Source organism: Argentina silus (genome assembly GCF_951799395.1).
Source record: "Argentina silus genome assembly, chromosome: 1".
NCBI lineage: Eukaryota > Metazoa > Chordata > Actinopteri > Argentiniformes > Argentinidae > Argentina > Argentina silus.
This window is the reverse complement of record NC_139655.1, coordinates 22,431,160-22,452,052: the sequence shown is the minus strand read 5'-3', so window position 1 is coordinate 22,452,052 and position 20,893 is coordinate 22,431,160. Positions and strand designations below refer to the sequence as shown.

The following is a 20,893-nucleotide window of genomic DNA, read 5'->3' as shown; positions in this document are numbered from 1 at the left end:
GAGAGATGTCTGCAGACGTTTTTGATGGTAAATTGTGGAGCATGGGGATGGGGACGGGGACGGGGACAGGGACGACGACGGGGTGTTTGCAGGGGAAAGGCAGGGCTCGGGGGCTGTAATTACCCCAGTAAGTCTGCAGGATGGAGACTGGACAGCCCCAGTGTGGGGCTCCTCAGACCTCTGACAGGGATGGACAGACGGACCGAGGAGAAGACTGCAGGGGGGAGGCTGTCAGACACACAGACAGACAGACACACATACAGACAGGCGGGAGGGGTCTGACGGAGGCTGGAGACAGACAGGACGCCTCTGTCTCCTCAAGGCCCTGAAACCAGCCAGCTAGACACACGGGACCAAGGTCAAGGGCTATTAGTGAACACACCACACGCGTGTGACAGGACAGCAAAGACAAGAGGCTAAGGCAGAGATAAGGCTGCAGAATACAAGATACTACACACTGCAAGACATTTTCCTCACAAAAGGAATACCACAGTTGAGTTTGAGATAGAAAGAGAATAACTGATTGATTCTCCACTTTTCTCTACAAAGGCAGAAAAATTAAAATGACAAATGAGTGCACAGACAAAGAAACAAATAAAAAAGGAAATGAAAGAAGTCAAATGTGAAAAGTAAACCAAAAAGAGAGGGGGAGAGAGGTGTAAAATCTGTTGCAGTTAAATTTTCGCAAAAGCTTTACCTGCTTCATGTGTGTGTGTGTGTGTGTGTGTGTGTGTGTGTGTGTGTGTATGTGTGTGTGTGTGTGTGTGTGTGTGTGTGTGTGTGTGTGTGTGTCTAAATCTGTACGTGTGTATGCGGGCTGCCTCAGTGGGGCTCCACTGGCTGGTGCAGCGAGGTCACGAGGGCCCGGGCACACAGAATGGAATAAGAGAGTTGATGGGCTGGCCTAAGCCTTCCCCGCTGCCACGGATCAGTATGTACTGCTTCTCCTCCCTGTGCCTGGGCCGATGTAACTCACTGGAGTGGCAAATTACACCAGACCTACAGCTGTAGCTCGACATTATGATTAATTTGATCAGTAATTTCTCCTGTTTTTCATTTTAATCGCCGCGACCATTCTGCTGTGGCAGGTCTTTCAGATCTAATTAAGATCAATTCCGGTGTAACAGACTTGGCGAGCGCCTTTCCCCCCGTCAAATCCCTGAGTTCTCTGGGCGTGGAGAAAACCCTGCGCCTCTAATCAATCAACTTCCAGAAAATCCAGCCGGGCTCCAGCAATCAGCCCATTAACACACTTAAGCAAATTTCATAATCTCCTCCGTCTATTTGTCATCACTGTGGAAGGGAGGCTATCGCAGCAGGCAGCCACAGGCAGGCAGGCAGGCAGGGAGGCAGGGAGGCAGGCAGGCAGTACTTTACTCTGCATGGTAAAGTAGGAGTAGAGAGGAGGCAGGCTGGTTCTGAATGTGAGAGGAACTAACCTCTCGTTCTGCTCAAACCTCAACTGTACAGAAACCTCAGGCACACTGCTAAAACACAGAGACGAGAGACAAGTGTATCAAAGCAACTGTATTGTGTTTTCTCATCCACTACAATGAAAATATTTGGGAGGCAGTGGGTGCAATATTTGGGAGGCAGTGGGTGCATTTTTCTCGCAGGGCAGCTAATTCCATTATTACAAGTGAAACAAGAACATCATTGTCTTGCCAGTAGGGGACAATTACGACAGCAATTGCATCATAATGAGTGTTTGTCTATCTGAGACTCCCTCTGCTTTTACAAACTAATGCTTGAACGGCTGACTGGCATCGTAGCGTATGAATAATAGGAGACCAAATGTGGGTGTTATCAGTGCTATTGTGAGGACTAATTATGATGCCTTAGCTGCATAGATTCCCAATACTGTCACCCCTCAGGGCAAAGCATGGCACTCAGGAAAGGAAAGCTCTGCACTGCCTGCAATGACAATATACACAAGGCCAATTATGTATTATACCAGTCAAGAGGCCTCTAAGGAAGGATTTAATGTAGCCACTACACAGTAGTGTGTGTGTGTGTGTGTGTGTGTGTGTGTGTGTGTGTGTGTGTGTGTTTGCATGTGTGAGTGTGTGTGTGTGTGTGTGTGTGTGTGTGAGTGTGTGTGTGTGTGTGTATGCATGTGGTGTGTGTGAATGTGTGTGCATGTGTGTGTGTGTGTGTGTGTGTGTGTGTGTGTGTGTGTGTGTGCTTGCATGTAGTGTGCTTGCATGTGGTGTGTGTGAATGTGTGTGAATGTGTGTGCATGTGTGTGTGTGTGTGTGTGTGTGTGTGTGTGTGTGTGTGTGTGTGTGGATGTGCGTGTGCATGTGTGTGTGTGTGTGTGTGTGCATCTGTGAGATGAAGGGGGTCACAGAGGGTTCTCCCTAGATGGAAGCCTCTATGGATTATCCAAAGCGATGCTCAGTGACTCTTAACTGAAAATCCAATCATTGACCTGGGTGGTGAGGGTGCTGAGGGTGGAGGGTGCGGATGGTGGGGCCCAAATCCTATTGAAGACTTGGGCGTGTGCCGAGCAAGGCCAGGGCAGGAGCGCTCTGTCCTTGGGAGAGACCCCCACAGTGACACAGCAACGCCCTCAGTGACAACCCCCACACAAACCCAGAGAGACTAAACCTTTTATGCCCCCCACCCAGCCTACCTCACTCACTCACACACACACACACACACACACACACACACACACACACACACACACACACACACACACACGTACGCACACACACTGCACCTTAATCCCATTGGATGAGGCAATATCTTAATGATGCCTGATGTGACCCCTGCGGCCCCCTTGGTGGGAGGTCTATCCATGTAGCTAGACTTTCTAAGAAACACCCCAAATAGACATAAACAAAATCAAATTTTGAGAAGACAATTTAGAGCTTTGCTTAACCATATTATTGCAAAAAAAATCTCCATTTCATAAAAGTCCATTGTTAGACTACGGTCATCATACTGGCTACTTCTGAGTGGACCCTGTGTTATGTTGTGAGTAGCCCAGCCCACCCTGCCCTCAGTCCTACAGTCATACTCATTGCCATAGGCTGGACCATGTGTGTTTGGTGTATGAGCCAGCTAGCCTTTGGAGGCTATTAAATCCAGAGGCTGTTTTTCCTGCTGAGTCTCACCAGGCCGTGACAGGGCCGGAGAGGGGCGCAGAGGGGGAAACAAATGGCCTAACTCATCCTGGCCATAAAGAAAGGTGCGCCACAACCCAATAAGGGCCTGACGCTGATGAATGTGACCGGGGAGAGAGAGGCGACCCTGGCCGCTCTCTACCAGAAATGAAACCACAGGGATATAAAATACGTTATTATCGTCACACACTGACACCCAGATGGACAGAAGGGGAGAGATGGATGGACAGACAAACTGACTAAAAAGCAGGTCGCAGTTGGGGAAGGGCAGGGAAGATAAAGCGACTGATTAATGCTGATGAGAGCTGAGATAGATTCCCTTTGTTTCCAGGAACAGTTTAAGAGGTGTATTGTTGTGGTAGCTGGCTGGGTTTTAGTGTGCTTTAACACGCTCTATGGTATGATGATGACCTTTTCAATGAGATGCACATTCTAATGTCTCAGCACTGACAGGAGAGCTGCCTGCTGTGGCTCTAATACTCTCTCTTGATTAAGATCAAGTGTGGACAGAGCATCAGAGTACTCTGGGTCTGTTGCTAAAGCATTAGCATTGTGTTATCTCAAGGTTGACCTCTGTCTACATAATACAGTAACACACCCCATCGACACTACGCCTATTCAAACACATTCCAGTTATTAAATCATTGAATGAGGCCACCAAAGACTCTGTAGCAATAGGCAAATACCATTCTTCCAATTTCATTATAAAAAATAATACATAATACAATAGTACAGTATGATTGGCATATCATATCATATTTCCTGCAAGCAAATAAAACCATTATACTATACAGTAGTGTAACCAGGTAGAGGTCGGCTCACCTGCAGTGGCATTTGTGGGGTGACGGGCGAGGGCAGGCTGTGGGCCGGCGATAGGTTCTGCCTGTGGGGCGGGGACTGTGGTTGGCCAGAGGTGGTGGAGGAGGCAGAGCCTGGGGAGGGGACTGATATGGAGGATTGCGGTTGGCTGGGTGGGGTCATGTGATGCTGGGAAGACAGCTGGTTCTGGGTGTGGGCGTGGGTCTGTGCTAGGTGCTGTTGTTGTTGTAGCTGTTGTTGTTGTTGTTGATGTTGATGTAGTTGTTGTTGTTGCTGTTGGTGGTGATGGTGCTGTTGCTGCTGGTGGTGGTGATGCTGTAATTGCTGAAGCTGCTGGAGGTGCTGGAGCTGTGAGTTCAGGGATGAGGTAGCTGGCAAATGAAGGAAAACACACCATCAAACTGTTAACAATCATATCTCAAACTATACATAGACATTGAAAAAAATGTGTTATAATAACATTGTAACACATTCATGTGCAATAGTGACAGCTAGCATTCAGGTATCCCCATTTGGATAAATAAGCGTCACACCTCAATACAGATATGCACACAAGTAGAGGTGTAGGACATGTAAATTGCAAAGTGCCATAACAAGGTCCTTTAGGATTGAAACCTCTACCACTGAGTTCCGAAACAATCTGACTTCACCAGTTAGAGGACAAAGCCATCAACATTGATTGACATAATGGCTCTCTCTAGAGCTATACTTTTCATTTTCAGTCTAAGGATGTCACAATCTTTGATTTAATTGCTGAAAATCTCGTATGAACAGCCATCCATCTGACTGAAAGTCTTAAAAAATAACCCATTAACTAATTGAATCCAATAATGGCATACCGTTATCACCTCAATTCTAGATTTAAATGCTAATGAATCTAATGCACTTTTCTACTGTTATACACACCTAGAAATGGATAGACACACACACACATACACACACACACACACACACACACACACACTCTCAAGCACGCATGCGGGCACGCATGTACACACCCACACACATACTATATCGACAATATATAATACCTGGACATGTGTTACTTTGAATCATGTTCAGCCTTTCTATACTGTAGCGCAGAATTCTTCACTATTGAATTTGAAATTCATTGTCTGTTATTTTCTTTTTCCAAAGCCCCTTTGAATTGACAATATTAACCCAAGACATTCAACACATCTATCCTTCTAATCACTCCGCAGGCAGCACAAAGCGAGTGACACAAAACCACATCATTTCAAATGAAAAAATAAAGAATACAAGACATTCATACAAGAAGTCACATTTCCAACTGACCTTTACAGCTCCTTCAATTCAAGTAATTGGTTCATTGGTTCAATGATAAGTAACTAGCTGTGGGCTCTGGGATTAAGAAAAGTTAGCCATTCACTTTATAGTCAATGTACTTGACTTATTTCCTTCAGCAGCATGTCCAGACATTGCACACCAGGCAGCAGACAAGCTAGAGATCAGACACATATTCGCAGGGCTCTTGCCAGGCCTACCTGCAGCCTAAGACTGTGAAGATTTCTCCAGCACCATTGAAGAACCTCACATAAGCTCGACTAGGCTCTATTTGATTGTACTATCTGACAAAATAGTACCATCAACTAAGGACTGTAGGCAAAACATCATAAGGAAAACAGTTCACTTTAAATGATTGTCACACTTAACAACAATTGTCTGCTTACTCTTGGAGTGTCAAGCAAGCTATCTGATGCCACATCAGCATAACTTTACATGACAAGGGAGGTTTTTTTAGGCCCCCAAGTAAGTACAATATAAAGAAACATAGTTTTCAAACAAACAAAGAGAATAACAATAGATCAATGGCAGAAATAATAAAAAAAGAGACAGTGTTGGGGTGACTATAGATAATGCAACGGAGCGTTTGTGAATAGAGGGGTAGACAAGCTTGTATACATACTGAATCAATGCACTTCAATAATTAAACCATGGCTGTTTCATAGTAGATGAATAAAACATCATGGGAGACGTAGCTTTGATTAGCTCGGTCGCTCAGGGTTCTGGACAGGCTAGGGCCAACATTTGATCAACATTCTCCCCCCTTTTCCTCTCCTCTCGCTCTAAGTAGCAGCTACTGTAGATAGAAGAATCCCCGTGAAAGACAAGAAAGAATGCCAGTGTCTCTGGGCCAAGTAAACAGCACACTTTTACATTTCTTCTACCTCCTGACACATTGACACCTCTCTCACACCCCGTCCATGAATTATGTATTGTTGTGCTCCGCAAAAAGCCAAGAGTCCAATTCTCACTTGAAATGTTGGGGCAAGTTGTCTCGCAAACCCTGACAGGACCAGCTTCTTCTCCCTTTGCAAGTGTAATGCAAAGAATAATGTTGAGCATTGTTTTAAAAGAGTGAAAATGGGGGGAATCAAAAAATCTAAATAGAAAGAAAGAAAGAAAGAAAGAAAAGAGAGAGTGAGAGAGATAAAAAGGAGATTTCTGTCAGAAAATTATCGAAACCAGGGGAAGATCAAAGCCGATTGGGAGAATTTCCTCCAGCACCGAATCGTGAGGCCGAGGCAAAGAAGAGGCACAACAAAAGAATATGAAGTGAAAGGCGAAAACAAATACAGAGGGAATATGGAAGAAGCCCCCAGTGGCCTTATTATAAGGGCTCCACCGCAGGTAACTATATTCCTTAACAGCGGTGCTTTATAAATTCTGTCATCTTGTTAAGGCTGTCAGGACTGCTGACCCTCCCTTCCCCTCTAACTGGGCATCCAGGCTTTATCAAGCGCCTTCTTTTAAACCGCAGCTGTCTGATTGCTTTGGCTGAGCACATAATACAGCCGGCCTGTCTCGGCTAATTGTTTGTGCTCTTTCCTCGCGTTAGAAAGAAGCTCGAGGAGGGTGAGAAGAGGGAGGCTCAGTGGAGATGGAGACAGGGCAAAAGGGTGGCGGGATCCTATGGTGCCTCATTATATCTCCACTTCCCTGGTTGCGTGACATGCTCTCCAGTCCCAGTGAGACGTCAGAGCCACCCTATGACTTAGCCAGAGGCACACTCAGAAGTACAAGACCAAGTCCCAAATCAAAGAACTCTAACGTCTCGTCCTGTTTCTTCGTTTATGTTTGTCTTTGTTTCATGTTATTCATTTATTGTTTCCTGTTTATTTTTGTGTTCCTCACCTTGTCTCTCGTTTCAGACACTTCACCACCTGCCCTTGTGTGTTTCCCGCCTGTGTGATTGTCTACCCCGCCCTGATTGGCTTCACCTGTTCCTCATCATCCTTCCCAGTGTATTTAGTCTGTATGTTCCCCAGTCTCTGTGCCAATTCGTCTTTGTACCTTTGTGTCATACGTCCCAGCAATTATTCCTGGTTTTTGATCTACGATTGGTTTTCTGACTTTGCCTTTTTGCCTACCCCTTACTGGATTATCTGCATACTCTTTGACTGCCAACCTGTGTACCGTACCCTGCTTTGCCTGCCCCTTACTGGATTATCTGCCTACTTATTGACTCTTGCGTACCGAACTCTGCTTTTTTTGGAATTATTCTTTTGGATTTAAGTTTTTGTCTCAGAGTCATGCAGTTGAGTCCTCTGCCTGCATACTACAGTCATTACAGTACAAACTGGCCAAACTATGGACTCAGCCGACTCTCGACTTTGTGTGCGCTGCGCTTCAAACCCAGGAGAGATGGATTCTTCGCCATGACGAGCAACTCACCTCAATCTGCCTGGGGGTGAGTGGGCTGTCAGAGTGACACAAGGGTTTCCAGGCCTCCATCGGCAGCCAGGTTTGCCAGCTGGCTGACCAGATCCAGCAGCTGATGGCGTGTCTCGAGACTCTCGTCTTTTCTCCTCCGGTCCCGGCGCCAGTTCCGACCCGTGATCCTGCTCCTGTTCCAGTTCCAGCTCCTGCTCCCCTGCTCACACCACTGGCACCGGCTCCTCACCTCTCCAGACCCGAGCGGTTCTCAGGAGACTCCGGTAACTGTTGGGTATTCCTGGTCCAGTATGGGCTGCATTTCGAGCTACAGGCGTCGTCATTCCAGACGGAACGAGCTAAGGTGGCTTATGTCAGAGCTGAAGCCTGGGCCATGGCCGAGTGGGCTTAGGGATTCTCCAGTCTGCAATTCCCTGGAAGTTTTTACTAACACTCTCCGCAAGATTTTCGACCACACAACCCCCGGTCGAGAGGCAGCAAGAGCGCTCATGGGCCTGCGTCAGGGCAAGAGGCGGGTTTCCAACAATGCCATCGAGTTCCGCACCCTGGCAGCTGATAGTGGCTGGAACCCATCCGCTCTGTTTGATGCCTTTCTGTATGGGCTTTCCGATCCCATCAAGGACCAGTTGGCTCCTCTTGAGCTTCCCCCCCCACCTGGATTCTCTTTTCGCTCTGGACATTAGAATCAACAATTGCCTTCGACAGATCCAGGGCTGCGATTACTCCGGCCGCCCAGAAGGGTCAGTTGCCGATCGCTCTTCTTCATGCTGTCCTCCCCAACGGCCCATCCTGGCGACCGACTCACCACCTTCGGAGGAGCCCATGCAGTTTGGCAGAGACATGCTCACTCCTGCAGAGCGTCAGCGCTGTATACGGGTGGGCAGTTGCATCTACTGTGCTCAGCTGGGTCATTTCATGTCAGGGTGCCCTGTAAGACAAGACTCATCAGTGAGGAAGAGGGCGCTGGCGAGCCAAACTTTTTTTTTATGCTAACCCCTCTCGTTGTTTCACTCCTACTCAGCTTATTACTCCATCCCAGACTCTCAATCGTCCTGTGTTTGTGGACTATGGAGCAGATGAGAGTTTAATTGATTGGAGATTAGCCAAGAGACTTGGACTTCACGTTGTTCCCCTGCCCAAACAATTGGAGGCCAAAGCTCTAGATGGTCACCTACTGTGCAGAGTCACTCACCGCACTCAACCGATTCAATTAATCATCGCCAATAACCACACTGAGTTTCTGAGCTTCCATCTTTTCAACTCTCCTTTACAGCCTCTCATTCTGGGTTATCCCTGGCTCTCCAAGCATAACCCTCACATAAACTGGTCCACTGGGCAGGTTATGGGTTGGGGCGAGGGATGTTCATTCTCCTGCTTTCCGTCCGCTCCTGCTTCAGTATCTCCTCAAGCTCTGGTCTCTGTACCTCCTGTGCCTACTAGGTCTCCTGTCCCTTCATGCCCCTTGGTTTCATCGGTCTCTGACTTCCCAGATCTTTCGAGTGTTCCCTCCTGGTACCTCAACCTTAAAGAGGTACTCAATAAGACCCGTGCTACCTCTCTGCCTCCTCATCGGTCCAATGACTGCGCTATAGACTTGCTCCCAGGATCTGCTCCACCCAGAGGGCGTCTCTATTCCTTGTCGGCCCCTGAAAGGGAGGCTATGTATCATTTGCCCATCCTCTTCTCATGCTGGGGCTGGCTTCCACTTTGTTGACAAGAAGAATAAGATGCTTTGCCCCTGCATCGACTATCGAGGCCTGAATGATATTAACATAAGAACAGGTACCCCCCTCCCTCTTATCTCGTCTGCTTTTGAACTTTTACAAGGGGCTAAGACCTTCACTAAGCTCGATCTCTGAAATGCCTCTCATTTAGTTAGGATAAGGGAGGGGGACGAGTGGAAGACGGCCTTCAATGCTCCTGGTGGCCACTATGAATACCTTGTTATGTCTTTTGGACTCACTAATGCTCCAGCTGTGTTTCAGGCTCTGGTGAATGACATTCTCCAGGACATGTTGAACCAGTTTGTCTTCGTTGACCTAGATGATATCCTCATCTTCTCCCTGGACGAGGAGACTCATGTCCAGCATGTTCACCAGGTTCTCCAGCGCCTCCTCGAAAACCAACTCTTCGTGAAAGCGGAGAAGTGTGAGTTTCATGCATTCACCGTTGCTTTCCTTGGATTTATCATCTTGGAAGATAGCATTCAAATGGATCCTGCCAAGGTTAGGGCATTTGCTGAGTGGCCCACGCCAACCAGTCGCAAGTTAGTACAGTGTTTTTTGGGCTTTGCTAATTTTTATAGATGGTTCATCAGGTACTTTAGCACCATTGCCGCCCCACTGCATGCCCTCACCTCTTCCCTCGGTTAAGTTCCAGTGGTCTCCCCAGGCTTTCCGGAGACTGAGGGAGAACTTCACCTCGGCACCTGTCCTCACTCATCCGGATTCCCGTCAGCAGTTCGTTGTGGAGGTGGATGCCTCAGACGTGGGTGTCGAGGCTGTCCTCTCTCAGCGGTCTCCAGAGGACAACAAGCTTCATCCCTGCGCCTTCCTCTCCTGGAAACTCTCTCCTGCCGAGAGAAATTATGACGTGGGTAACAGGGAGCTGTTGGCCATCAAGGCGGCTCTGGAGGAATGGCGCCACTGGTTAGAGGGAGCGGAGCAAGCGACTCAACTCCAAGCAGGCCAGGTGGGCTGTTTTTTAATAGATTAAATTTTTTTAAACAATAAATGAATAACATGAAGGTTCCAAGAATGTTAAGCCTGATTTGACCCTGATTCTGCCCCAAGGGCTCCCACCTACATTCTGCCCTCTTCCTGTGTGGTGGGGGCTGTTACATGGGGCATTGAGGAAGAGGTTAGACAGGCGAGTGTGAATGTGCCAGTACCAGACGGCTGTCCTCCGAACCGGTTGTTTGTCCCTGTCTCCCATCGCTCTCAGGTGATCCATTGGGCTCACACCTCCCTTCTCTCCTGGCATACGGAGGACTCTCTTCATGGTCAGGCAACGCTTCTGGTGGCTGTTCATGGAGAGAGTTGGGAGAGAACGTGGCTGCCTGTCCTGTGTGGGCCCGGAAAACAAGGTCTCCCGACGCCTGCCTCCTGGTCTATTGCGCCCGCTCCCCGTGCCTCATCGCCCCTGGTCTGACATCTCTCTGGACATGGGGTTACCCCCCTCTGAAGGTAACACCACCATTCTGACGTAGTGGACAGGTTTTCTAAAATGGTGCACTTCATCCCTCTGCCTAAATTGCCGTCCGCCAGGGAGACCTTCCAGCCATTTAAAAAATGATTAACCCTGTTGCTGTGCAGCTCAGACTTCCCAGATCCCTGAGGGTGCACCCTACTTTTCACACCTGGCCAGGGTCAAGCCGGCGAAGGAGAGTCTGCTGGTTTCTGCTTCCAGGACCCCACCCCCCCGGGTCATTGATGGAGGACCAGTATATACGGTTAAGCGGCTCCTGGCAGTTCGTCTTTCAGGTCGGGGTCATCAATACCTGGTGGACTGGGAGGGGTATGGGCCTGAGGAGAGGTCATGGGTTCCCACCAGGAACATTGTGGACCCTGACCTCATCCGGGAGTTCCACCGAGCCCATCCTGACCTGCCTGGGACATCAGGTGCCGTCCCTAGAGGGGGGGTATTGTCTCGTCCTGTTTCTTAGTTTGTTTGTCTTTGTTTCATGTTATTCATTTATTGTTTCCTGTTTATTTTTGTGTTCCTCACCTTGTCTCTCCTTTCAGACACTTCACCACCTGCCCTTGTGTGCTTCCCGCCTGTGTGATTGTCTACCCTGCCCTGATTGGCTTAACCTGTTCCTCATCATCCTTCCCTGTGTATTTAGTCTGTGTGTTCCCCTGTCACTGTGCCTGTTCGTCTTTATACTTTTGTGTCATACATCCCAGCAATTGTCCTAGTGTTAAGTATTCCTGGTTTTACGATTGGTTTTCTGACTTTGCCTTTTTGCCTACCCCTTACTGGATTATCTGCATACTCTTTGACTGCCAACCTGTGTACCAAACCCTGCTTTTTGGAATTAAAGACTATTCTTTTGGATTTAAGTTTTTGTCTCCAAGTCGTGCAGTTGGGTCCTCTGCCTGCATACTACAGTCATTACAACAACTTACTTTGAACTAGTAAACCTCTCATAATCATGATAATAAGGAATAAGCCTCATCAGAGATGGTAATCACCACACTCAGGGGTACCAGAGCAGGGGTCCCAGTCTAACTCTTCCATGAGCAAACCTCTCATAATCATCATGATAATAAGGAATAAGCAACATCACAGAAAAGTGGGGTTGAAGTCAACCAAAGGCATGGTATGAAAGGTTCTTTACATCCATGTAGACTGTGATTTGTAACATATACAAAATTCCTTTTGGACTATCAAACACTCCAGGGTTAGAAGCGAAGTCCCTGATACAGGACACACTGTTTCTCTGTTTCAGAGCAGTCATATGACCTGTGTGGTCCGAGGACCCGGTAGACAAGAATGCTTTTGTCTACTTTTCCAAACCCCTCGTCTCAACCACAGCACCACTGTAAAAATCAACTGTTGTCTTTGTCTTGTGAAGTACGAAGCCAGACTGATTGTCAGAGGTTGAAAGGCTAGGTCAAAACCTGCTCCTTCATCAGACAAATGCTATTTTTGTTTCCTGTGTGGCTCAGGAGTGGAAGGGGAGAGAGGATAGGAAAGCAGCCACCTCTCTCATTACCCGAACCCCCTCCCTGGTCCCTGACAACCCCCCCCCCCCCCCTCCCTCCCTCCCTCCCTCACACACACACACACACACCCATTACAGCAGTTTTCTCTCTGGGCTTGATTTTCAGCTCTGTTCCTTGTTTTCTCTGTTTCCTTTGTGTGCACAGTGTTTTCACATCTTTGTGCATGACACACATGTATGCTACGGTATGTGTTTGTACTGTTCTGAATGCATGTTTCCACTACACAATAAAGAACATACATAAAGACAGACAAGATACAGTAAAAGGGATATAATGTTCTGTGCACTGATAGAAATAAAGTATCCAATGGGTTGAAGGTGACAAGTAAAAGGTGTTCTTATAATTGAAAGAAGAAGCATTAATTCGGTCTCTGCCCATGCTTACAGTGCCATGCAGTCAGCACAGGCCAGGTCAAGGTCAACATGAAAATAGACAGTAGGCTATGGAGCAATAGTAACCATGTTAACACCAAAGGACTTCTTTTTAAAACGTCAAACTGTAGGAAGGACACACCATACAACATAAAGACGAGGAGATGATAAATGTAGTACAGTGTCACACATTATGTTCATGCACAGAAAGAGGATGTGTAATAATTTATAGGGAAATACTGTATTTCACAACATTGAGGAAAACAGGCTCATATGCTGAGTACATAGATCATTGAACATTCCAGGGTTAAATGCCTCATCCACACAATATTTCTATCATGATACTGTGTATATTCTTATTTCAATCTCATGAAAGGTCTTATGTAGGTATGTACAGCATCAATGTACACTAACAGATACATTTAGTGAGACAACACTGAATGAAAAAAATCATAGTATCAAACCTACTGTAGTTAATGTCAATCAAATAAAGTCCACACAAACCTGTCTACTGGTTTTCTTTGCATTATCACAGGCCGATTGAGATAAAATTGGCCATTGAGAATTAATCTCTGGTAGTCCCTAGTCGATCCAGCACCTGTATTTAAGCCTCTCAGTTACTGTCTTTCATACGGTTCTGGAGCCCTCCTCCTCTTCCCCGAACATCGTTATCAGTGCACAGTAGTAAATTACTGACCAATCAAGTGGTCTGAGGAGGTGGCTGGAGTTAATGAAAATGTCTGCTGTACCCGCCCTGTGTTTTAAGGAGGTCCTTTAAACTCTGTTAAACAAATCTTTAACAAGAGAGGGGAGAGGGTACAAACAACAACCCTATTACTGCTCTGCCTCACGTTCTACTGAGGGGGTATATAAACCACTGTCTCAATTGCTCACTCAATGAGCCACACTGATAATTACTCCACTGGAGAGAGATTTAGCGACTATGAGACCTGGTCATTATGAACGTGGACAGAGGAAGGTCATTTTTACCCTGAGGATTAAGTGTGAGCACCACCTAGACTGATAAACGAGATGAAAAGAAAAAACATTCTCTCTGTCTTTCACAAACTGCTTTGAAATAATGTTTTCACTGTGGTTTGTGATTTTAGAGTCTCTTTGAACTTTAAAAAAAGTTATATTATTGATATTTTGCAATGCTGACCAGCCTTTTCTAATGTACAACATGATTTACTTATGGTACATTTCCCTAAACCCAATTGACTACTGTACTGTACATCATTCATCATGAAAAAAACATAATTTGTACATTATTTTCAATGAGCAAAAACTCAACAAATATTCATCTTGTGTACAGGTAACCCATGCATGCAAGGTCATCACTAGGGGACACAGAAACACCACAGCTGAACTGAGGAGGCGGAGATGGAAGAATGTTAATGTAGAACCGACTCAACTCAAAATGAAATGTCCTCTATTTCAAGGAATGCTTGGAAGATTAAGATCAGCCAATGGAAGGGACCCGTCCCATGTCCCCTCCTGTTGGTTACATAACACATTCCTTGTACTGTATGTACATCGAAGGGCTTAACGAGATGAACATCAAAATCCCCACACATTGGTATTACACCCAATAGAACACATGAATCAACAAGTGACACTCACATGGCACTAAAAGGTCACCAAACAGCTTTCAGTATCTGTTCAGGTTTCATATCTATGAACACACATTTCCCCTTCTCAATGTATTTAATTTACAAGCTGTGGTATAATATGAATCATGTAGAGAGTATGGAAAATAGATTCCCGTTCCTTGACAATGGTTGGAATAAACACAGGGAAATAAAACAGGGATAAAAGATCCAACTGTGTCGAAGTATTACCCACAGTCACTGTAGACAATATCAATGTTACAGTTCCGCTTTAGAGGGGCTTAAATGGAGGCGGTAGAGACTTGAGTCAAGTTGGCCACAGGGTTTTAGAGAGTAAAACACACCGCTTGTAGGGGATCCAGAGATAATGCTCTCACTTTGTGATGCAAGGCTACATCAAGCTGGGTTGTAGAATTCTCACTCAATAGGAAGGATTTGGAAGTATCGAGTCCCCTCCAAGGAGATGTTAGAGGTGGGGGAAGAAATCTCACCATGTATAATAGTGGTGTCCTTTTGGTGACTAACTAACTAACTGTACTAACTAACTGGGACTTACTTACTTTAGGGGGATTCAATGCAAATCTTGCTAATAGAAGTTACATGTATTTTCCTTTTAGAAGAAATCTATTAATATAACTCAAACTTACCTTGTTAGACATGATATTCCTTCTACACCACCACACCATCTGAACTAGCCCTTTGATAACTATTATATGGTTCTATATCTCAGGGAGTGACACAGCTTAGTGTCTCCTCTATAAGAAACTAATGGCCATGAGTGCTACATGTGTCATACTGTGTATGGTTCCATAACCCACTCATTGCAGGGAAGGATCAGACTCTCTGTGAACACAGACAGGCTCCTCTCAGTCTTTCCAGTCAGTGGAGAAGCGAGTCTCAGTCAGACATAGGGAGTGGTGTGTCACTGCACACAGACACAGGAGACCCGCTCTCTCTCTGCCTGTTGTCCTTCAGTGTCCCCCCTAAAGCCTGTTAGCCTGAGCAGCTACAGTACTGTAGGGCAGGCTGGGCTATTATTACAGCCTGTTCATGGTCCCATCATGTGTCGTCAGATCGAGGCGGAGGCCGCGAGTAAAAGCCTCATGCAAAATTTATGTTCATGCGGCTGTTTCAGTGGGTGGAAAAATCAATATTGCGGGCCTGATGTACAGAGATGACTGAGTGCTCTCTGACTGACAGTAAAAGCAGGGAGAGATGGAGGGGCTACATTTACTGCTCTGGAAATGGAGTAGAGCGCCTCTAACAGTCCGCTCACTTTAAATTAGGATTTCATTTGGGGATTATTTTGATAACAGTTTTGATTGTGGGAGTGGTTTAAAGAAATGATGCCATTAGAAGATAGAAAATAGAAAAAGGGATGAGATATAAGAGCAGCAGCTTGTTTTTTAAGCCGCTTTAAAAAGCATCTTTCATTTGTGGTTTCCCGGCAGCTGCATTATGGTGTTAGCATTGCCCTGCTCACTCACTCACACCCACAGTTATGAAATTATTGTAAAATAATGAAAAGACAATGTGGGGATGAGTAGGACATCATAGGCCCTTTGTTACGCAGTACTGTACACTGCCTCACTTACATATGCTTTTTAAAGGGATGCAACTACCCATAGTGCATTCGGGGAGAAATACAAGAATAGAGAAAGAGAGAGAGAAAGAACTCAGTGGGATGAAATAATGCCAAACAATGGAATTTGCTCTTCATTCTTCTAGCTCCATCTTCTGTCTTTAATTATTCCCTTTGGTTGTCAGAGGAGCATGTAAGCACTATCGCACAGCACCAACATGCCCACCAGCACAACATTGTCAGCCCCAGTGATGTGGAGACTTCTGAGTGACACGGAGCCTCTTGTGATTATTAATGCTCTTTAATACAACACAACACAGCAGCCACTATGATTAGGGGGAAAACAGATTTGAAAAAATGCATAGACAAAGATGTGTCAGAAATATGATACGTATAATGTAAACCGCAAGCACCACTACACACTTGAGATACAATTCATACCTCACAAACCATCGAGCGAATAAAGGCCAAATAATCTATAAATGCAGCATCAAAAATGTAATTCATAATACATGCAAACAATCCGATATATTTCTTACACAGCGTTTAATATAACCTCAGCTGTTCCTAGTGGGATTCTTTGTGCCGGTTTAGTAGTTTCCTCCTGAATCGCATATGAGATATTTGAGGGCCCAGAACGATGTATGATGAATGAAGTAGCACGCTACTTATACGCTTATCGTGCTCAGTGACTAGCAACAGGTTCAGCAAAGGGCAGCGGCAGTAAATGAAATTCCCCACCGGGACAATATATCATCAGAAGAAATGTATGCACCCGAAACTTACAAGCCTTCTCCAGATGCGGACAAGGTACTTGATGGGGGGGGGGGGGTGTTGGAGGGGTGAATATCAGGAGGAGAAAGCAGCAAAAGCAGATTTGTTGAATCAGTTCTATTTTCATATTGGCTGATCTGTGTCTTTTAACCATTTCACTGCAGCAGGAGAGAAACAAGGGCTAATTTCACAGTGAGAGCTCTGTGAACAAAACCCCCCATGCTCTGTGGGAGAAAAGGTGCTTAGTCTACTTTGTCATTGTGAAATTACGGCACTGTCATTTTGGAAACATGGGCCTGGGAGATGGAGAGGGAGAAGGAAAGGAAGAGAGTAGAGGAGGAGGAAGAGATGTGCTGGAAAACACACTACTTTTCTCTCCTCTCTGAGATGTACTTAGTGATGTACTCTTATGATCAGTGAGTAATAGATCTCTCTCCTCGAAACATGCCCGCCTGCTCAAATGCTACACAATCCATCTGTAATGTGTCTGCGGTTAGTCCTCATATAGCCCCCCGGGGACTCCCCCCACTCCCACCCCACACTCCTCAGACATCCTGGGGGGCCTTTTGAGCTACACTGACACTGATACCAGCCCCCACCACCAAAGAAACCAAGGCTATTAATTAAGGTAATTAGGCCCTGGCCAGCAATTAGTAACCACAGATAGCTTTTAGCAATGGCCCAGCCACAGTCTTTCCCAATGGCCAGGGGTTTGTTTCCGCACCATCTGCTGACAGATATCACCACAAGCTCTTTGGTTTCAGACGCCTGGAACTAGACACCCATGTTTAATAATGACCTCTGTGTGATCTAGGCTAGCGTGTAACCCCCCCCGAGCTTGCTCTTTATGCACTTTGTTTCTGCTTTGTTATTGCTTCTTTCACTTTCCAAACATGCCAGACCACCCCCTATCAAAACCATTATGGTATACTAGGTCTTTGTGGAAATAGGACATGTTCACTGCACAAGGTATTGATTGATATTAGATAATGCGGGTTGAGCATAAGTAGTATTGATAAGCCGATAAGCTGGTATTGATTTTCTGTTATTATTAAGTTGATGCTGGTTTGTATTGATAACCCGGTACATTTATATTGACATAATGATGTATTTCGATGACACTTGAGCTGCTATTCTAGACAAAATAATATTTATGTATATTCAAAGAAGTGCTGTTATTTATCTCTGGTCATGGCGATGGCAATGTCTAAAAAGAGAATAACCTACAACCCAATGTTAAGAATGTCAGTAAATCTTTGTGCATCCCTTGAGGAAAATTCAGTTCAGTACAGCCTCTTTCAAATCCTCACTTGGAAGAAATAAAAAGGAGACAGCAGTCATTCAGCAACAATGTTTTTTTGTCACCCTACATCTAAACCTCTAACCCACAGAGATGAATACAGCCCTATCAGCCCAGTTGTACACTACTATGGAGTCTCTGTAAATGCTTGGCTACAGGAGGTGTGTATTTATAATGGGGTGCCTCTGAGTAGAACCGTGTGATAACAAATGGGCTGAATTCATATGTGCAACAACAGAGGACAGATCATGCAATAACTCACATTACTGGAAAATAGAAAACAAAGGATACAGCTGCGCTACTTTACACAATTCTATATTTGAGGCAATCTGTGATAACAGTATTTTCATTCCAGTTCAGTCCCATAAAATTACCATTAACATTACAAGTGATGCAGAACACAGATAAATGTAAAATGTCACCCAATTCTGCCAGGCGGATATTCCAGTTCCACAAGATTACCATCTCTGTCTGCTCTCTCCCACTGCACCTAGTCTAATATTTCATTTACAACATTTCGTAAGTTCATTTTCCTCTCATTGACCATGTAAATGACAAATCAATTTTCATTTAAAATGCTTGACTACAGACTGTTCCTGAAAGCTTAGCAATCTATGGCAGACCTTTAATGTGAGGGGAGCAATTCTTTTGGAAACCATCTGGTGAGAGAAATAAAATGAGTAATTCTGCACATGCTAACATCTCCTGGATAAGCAGAGAGGTACTTTAGCGGAAATATTGAATGTAATGTTAGGACGTTTAGAAAAATGTTTATAATAATAATACTAATGATTATAAATGATAATGATGATACTACTTATGATTATACTACTTATTATCATTATTATTGTTGATTTAAACTATAAACTATACCATTAAAGACATTCTGTGTTAAACAAATGTATATTTGCTTTTAAACACCAGCACATTTTCCATCCCATATTTGACTGAGCATGGGACAGAGGGAGCCAGGCTAGACTGCTAATGTAATGCATTGTTATAGTCCAGGAGTTGATGGAATGAGAGCTGGCTGGAGTAAGGCGAATGTGTTCCAACTTATTCATGTAATTTAATGCCAGTCTGAATAGCTCAAGTCATTTCAGGGTTCTCTGCACCGTCTCTCAGTCAAAAGAGAGCACTGTATACTCCCACACAAGCCTTTATTGTCACCTCAAATCAGTGGGCAACACACACTATTACTATATTATATAAAAGACGTGTACAAATAAACATGCTACAGTCTCACCCTATACAGTGTACAGTGCAGGTATGTGATGTGCAGCCAGTGTAGAGTGTATGTTTATGACATGGTGTTTGTTAAATGTCTCTCTGAGTGTGGTGCCACAGTGAGGGCAGATGTCAGGACCTGCTGTAGTGAAGCAGCCACAGACATATCTGTTTAGGATTGTTATTGTCCTCGACCACACTGGCATGAAGAGTGTTTACTCTCTACTCTTTCTCTCACTTTCTACTTTTCTCTTTCTCTCTCTCTCACCTTCTCCTTTTCCCTCTCTCTCTCTCTCTCTCTCTCTCTCTCTCTCTCTCTCTCTCTCTCTCTCTCTCTCACACACACACACACACACTCCCCCCTCTCTCTCTCTCTCTCTGTCTTCTCTCTCTCCCTCTCTCTCTCTGTCTCTCTCTCACTTTCTCCTTTTCTCTCTCTCCCTCTCTTTCTCTCTCTCTCAGGCTGCAGCAACTTGCTGTCCTGCATTATGGCTGAACCAGAGTGACAATGCCACCATCCACAACACAAACGACAACATGTGGCAAAGCTGGGATCTGTCAGGTCATTGTTATGATGAGTAAAGCTGTGTTTGTGTCAGACAATGCTAGTTTCTTACAGACACAGGATAGATTAAAATTACATATACCTTCCATAGGGAGTTTGTTGGATTTATTATAGGCTTATATGGTCTTATTCATAACAGTGCCATTCATGACGCAACAACCCAACTGCAAATTGAGAGCAAATCATCTACATGTTTTGCAATAATGTAGACTCACAGGTGAAATTGAATTACATCTCTACATCACAACAGATCTGAGATACATCTGAGTTTAAGCAATGTTTAAAGTCTCAAGGGATCTCTGTGTACAGTAGGTGTGTAGGTGCGTGTGTGAGCTCCAGTGAAAAACGCGTGCGTTTGATTCTAACCTTTTGAACACTGTTCTGTACATTTTGATTGGTGAGATTCCCCCCCCGCCCCCACCCCCCACTGTCACACTACGAGGCAGTCACCCCACACGTTTTTTTCCCATGCTGCTTATTGAAGACAAACAATAAACCAGTGGCAGATATCAATGGCGGAGATGAGAAGCCAGGCAGCCATATCTGCTGGGGGATTGCCTAGCGCAACCTGCCTCAGTCTCCTCTTCATCTCCAACACCACCTCTCACTCTCAATTATTTGGCTGCTGTCACAACAAATCAATCAAATTACCGCTCCAGGACTGTGTGCAGCTGCTCCTATTGCATCGCTAGTTGCATTAGCTTTGAAATGTATGAGGTCTACATTTTATCACTGTTATTTATTTAATGCTACTCTCTCTCCCCTGCGAGTCATCTTACAGCCGCAGCAGAGTTAAATCATTAAAGGGGACGACATGGAATACACACTCCTTTAGAAGACTTGAAATTAAACAGTGGAAGGGGGGGAGAGGGACTGGGAGAGATGCTATTGTGTTGAGGTAGAGATGGAGGGGTTGATCTAGGGAAGGTATGGGTAGAGATGGGGGTGATAAAGCAGTCTCTCTGATATTGTAGTATACGTTGATGTACAGCATGCATCCCGTGGAAGCATACAAACAAATTTTGCTTTTTAATTGCTTTTACAGTTATTCCCTCAAACACACCCACCCACCCACATGCATACTGTATGCA

At 45.2% G+C, this 20,893-nt stretch overlaps 1 protein-coding gene across 1 annotated transcript in view; it reads right to left on the bottom strand.

Annotated features, from left to right (window-relative positions):
* The window catches only part of pou6f2 (POU class 6 homeobox 2), a gene marked incomplete at both ends in the record, with an annotated part of 71,299 nt that overhangs the window by 26,334 nt on the left and 24,072 nt on the right, over nt 1-20,893 (bottom strand). The window contains one exon of the mRNA XM_083669666.1: nt 3,954-4,321. Within this exon, the coding sequence (XP_083525792.1) occupies nt 3,954-4,321 (368 nt within the window). The remainder of the gene's footprint in view (nt 1-3,953; nt 4,322-20,893) is intronic.